General features: G+C 40.3%; 1 protein-coding gene across 1 annotated transcript; it reads right to left on the reverse strand.

The window, feature by feature from the left end:
• Positions 1-300: 300 nt before the first annotated feature.
• LOC104433192 (MYB-like transcription factor 4) lies at positions 301-2,290 on the reverse strand. Its single transcript, XM_010045868.3, has 3 exons — positions 2,077-2,290; positions 1,811-1,940; positions 301-1,226 (listed from the first exon to the last, which is right to left on the reverse strand). Exons 1-3 carry the CDS (start codon positions 2,204-2,206, stop codon positions 797-799), a joined length of 690 nt encoding a protein of 229 aa, XP_010044170.1. The 5' UTR covers positions 2,207-2,290; the 3' UTR covers positions 301-796.
• Positions 2,291-3,754: the final 1,464 nt, after the last annotated feature.

A 3,754-nucleotide genomic window follows, 5' to 3' on the forward strand; every position in this document is an offset into this window, starting at 1 on the left:
AGGCATTCAGTTGGAAGGATTAATTTTCTGAATGGAATCTTGGGTTATGTCCATATAATGCCGCCAACTTGCCCTATCCATAGTTGGTGCCAATATTCTCGAGAAGGGATATTCAGAGGAACATAGGAAAAAAACTACGAAGCTCAGTATCTTCATCTGCTTAAGCGAGCTTAATTCTTACCATGTACTCGTACATGTTCTCTCTGGGCGTGTTCATCATGACAAGATCGATGTTCAGAATTCTTTTTTATCAATAGCAATTTTCATGTAATAGGCGCATTGCATTTCAGAGATAGAAACTTTAAGGGCCATATAAATTCAGGTATTAGCTCATGATACATTTCAATCATAAATACATATATATATGTCTATGGCAGATCTCGAGTACAAGTATGTTAACAGAATTAAATCTACCTTCCTATTTAGCTGATTAAATTTACAACTGGCAGGCTCCGACCAATCTACTCTTAATACCTGAGCCTTTTCTAATACATCATCAAAGCCCGTTCCACTCCAGAGATTATATTGAACAACTCTCTACAGGAGCGGGTCAATAAGATTCAACTCTTGACAGGCTCGAGCCCATTGCTTCTGTATATAGTTCATCAATTTAAGCTTGATGTATCATATCAATCCTTGCTAATTGATTTAGACCTCAGATATCGATATGTATCGGGAGACACCATCCCATATATTGTCGTTGAATCACCTCAGCTAGGTTGCCCTAATTTTCAAATATTCATCAGGGGCCTGCTCAATCTAATCTGCCTAGTAATTAATTGGTTTGCCCAATTGGTCATCTGAAGAGAACCAAAGCGGGTGATGTAGCAATATCCGAGTCCCTTAACATGTCATGCTTATAAGAACAAGGTTTTTGCTCTTTCTCAATCTTTGCAGGCGAAGGAGACGGAATGCTAATTGTTAGGTCAAGATTCAGGTCGGGCAACCTGCTAGGCTCATCTTCCAGACAACTACCAGCGTCTGAAACCTGGTCTTTGTCGCCACCGCAGGATTTTGGTCGCGGACTTTGACGAGTCTTCAATCCAGAAGAATTTGCACTAACAGAGACATTGTTTGAGCTCTCAAGGCGAGGTGGAGTCTGGTTGAGCCGGTGATTGTTAGGATCAATGCCCATGTTAATTAGTTTCCTCCTCAAATGTGAGTTCCAATAGTTCTTCACTTCATTGTCTGTCCGTCCGGGCAATCTCCCAGCAATTAGCGACCATCTATGTAAGAAAATATACGGCTTAGGTCAACAACTTTTATCCAACAATAACTTCATACTGGAAAATATTACAACTAATATGATTCTATATGATGCTAATTTTAACATAATAGCAACATAATTTCTTCAACAGCCACATTTTTGTTTGCTTGATCGCTATGTATTTTTCTTGTTTACTCCTGTTGTGTTGATACAAAGCCAAATTCTCTAATGCCCTTTAAATGAAGGTCATAGGCCTTTCTTATCTATGCCGCTAATATGTCGACTTACCTAGAAAAAAAAAATGTGCATTTAACTTTCCAGATGAAGGTTGTGGCCAAGAAAAATGGACAATATGAAAGTAAGACGTGGTGAATCCTAGCATGTAAAGTCGTTTTCTTGTTTTGACCAAAAACGAAAAAGCAAGTTTCTTGTTTGAAAGCGCACCTACTCTGCTTTGGAAAATTTTCTGGTTTCTAACATGCAACTTGCAGAGGAAAAACATTTTATAGAATGAGATGAGGTGATTCACTGAGCTAATTAGGCTTAAATTCGAGAAAGCGAACATATATGAAGCTATCCATAGGGTCTAGTATATTGCCATACCGGTTGCCTAGGAGAGCATGAAGCTTGATGATAAGATCCTCTTCATCCTCAGCAAAGTTGCCTCTTTTGAGGTCAGGCCGCAAATAGTTTATCCATCTTAGCCTACAACTCTTCCCGCAACGGAGGAGACCTAATCATTGCACAAGAAAATGAACACACATTTAGTCTTTGCTCCCCTTACATTTCTACAAAACACTAAATCTATCGAACATCATAAGTACTAACTAATTATAACGTCATCGGTGATGCCAAAGAAAATGACGTACCGGCAGCCTTAGGAAGAGTTCGCCAACATCCTTCGCCGTGCTTGCGAATGTAGTCGATGAGCTTCTGGTCTTCTTGCTTCGACCATGCTCCTTTGTTTGTGTCTTGCTTGTCACAACAAGGTTTTCTCATCCTTCCTTTCAAGAGAGAGAAGAGAAGAGCGGAGAAGTTTCAAGAGGAGAAAAAGAGCAGGCCATGGGGTTAAAGATGAGGCACGGAGGTATATATCAGGTTTTTCTTTTGGACGCACAAGGGCGAAGTAGGTTGACTTGGACCGGTGGTTTTGCCCATGCGTTGGTGCATGGCTGAGAGAGAGAGAGAGAGAGAGAGATTAGGGTTTGATAGTTGTTTCCGTGTGTTAGTTGCCGTTAAGTATAAGTCGTTTTCTTTCCTACCAACATGTATGGCGATTGCTATTTCCTCGTCTTCTTCAATCAACGTTAATGGAAGCGAAGTCGATCATCATCCACCGAAAAACAAGGCCCCCGTCGGGTCAAACCACTAGTCTTCTCGAATAGCCAATCAAAGGAGAGCGAAAGAAACCCCACCCCCCCAAAAAAAAAAAAAAAAAAAAAAAAAAAAAACGGAGAAAGCTACATCGAAAGTTGGTGCTGTCTCACTTGTTAACTTACGTTGACTGATAGTTTTTCCCGATTTTTCTAACCTCGACGTGTAACCGACAGTCTTTAGCGCTGGTGGTGCTTTGGCCACCTCTTGACGACGTTGGACGGGCTCTTCTTGTTCTGTGAATTGATCTTCTCCAAATTGACCCCAAAAAATATAATACTACTAATAGAATAATCCATGCTTCTTCAGAGTCCTCGGATCCATATACGGTCTCGTAATCGATGGCCCTCGTTTTTCTTGCCAGTAACGTTGCGATGTCGATATTTTGCAAACTTGTAAAGCGAGATGCCGGAAGCTTCCCACCACTAGCTTCTTGAAACCAGAGAGCGAGAGAGAGAGAGAGAGAGAGAGAGAGAGAGAGAGATTTCTTTTTGCTGAATTATTCTGAAGTTCTGGATATGGAAAAAACTTACCTGAGCAACGCATTGGGACTTGCCCAATTACCGGAGAAAAGAAAGAGGAAATCCGACCACATTAAAGGTCCACTTTATGCAAAGAAAAAGAAACCTACATGGAAAAGCATAATCGACAGTTGAAAGAGGGTTTATTCTCGTGAATGAGTTCGTTTGACTTTGCTGGTTCCATTATAGTTTTCATTGGCTTCGCCATGGTGGTGCTAATAAGCAAGCCGTTCTAGCCTGGGGGTAGCTATGGAAAACTTCCATCAGCAAATACAACAGTAGATTCCAATTATAGTTTCAAAAGTAGAGAAATTTATTATGTTACTTTTCTGGAACGCCCCTAATAAGCATGACAAGTGGAATGGATTCGAAAACGACTGCTCATTGCACAGTTGGTGGCACTTGTCGAAATTCTTTTAATCCTATTGGGGTGGACCCTTGTGCAAATCTACTTACCTGGTTCAAGTCTTTGATATGGTATTTAAACCATAATATGACAAACAAATTTCCTTTTGATCAGTCATTGAGATTGAAAAAAAAGTTTTAAGTGTAGACATTGGTATGAAAAATTAAAGCTGCATGAGTTTCTTTAATGATTTGCCTGATGCTTTTAATTAACTCTAGGGCTTCTCGAAAAAGGTTTTCCTACGTG

This window comes from Eucalyptus grandis, chromosome 2 (assembly GCF_016545825.1).
Source record: "Eucalyptus grandis isolate ANBG69807.140 chromosome 2, ASM1654582v1, whole genome shotgun sequence".
Classification (NCBI taxonomy): Eukaryota; Viridiplantae; Streptophyta; class Magnoliopsida; order Myrtales; family Myrtaceae; genus Eucalyptus; species Eucalyptus grandis.

Coding starts and splice junctions, on each gene's coding strand:
- LOC104433192 (XM_010045868.3), bottom strand. CDS start 2,206: ATGAGAAAACCTTGTTGTGACAAGCAAGACACAAACAAAGGAGCATGG. Junction 1,941..2,076: donor AACTCTTCCTAAGGCTGCCG/GTACGTCATTTT, acceptor TGCAATGATTAG/GTCTCCTCCGTTGCGGGAAG. Junction 1,227..1,810: donor CATGCTCTCCTAGGCAACCG/GTATGGCAATAT, acceptor TTTCTTACATAG/ATGGTCGCTAATTGCTGGGA.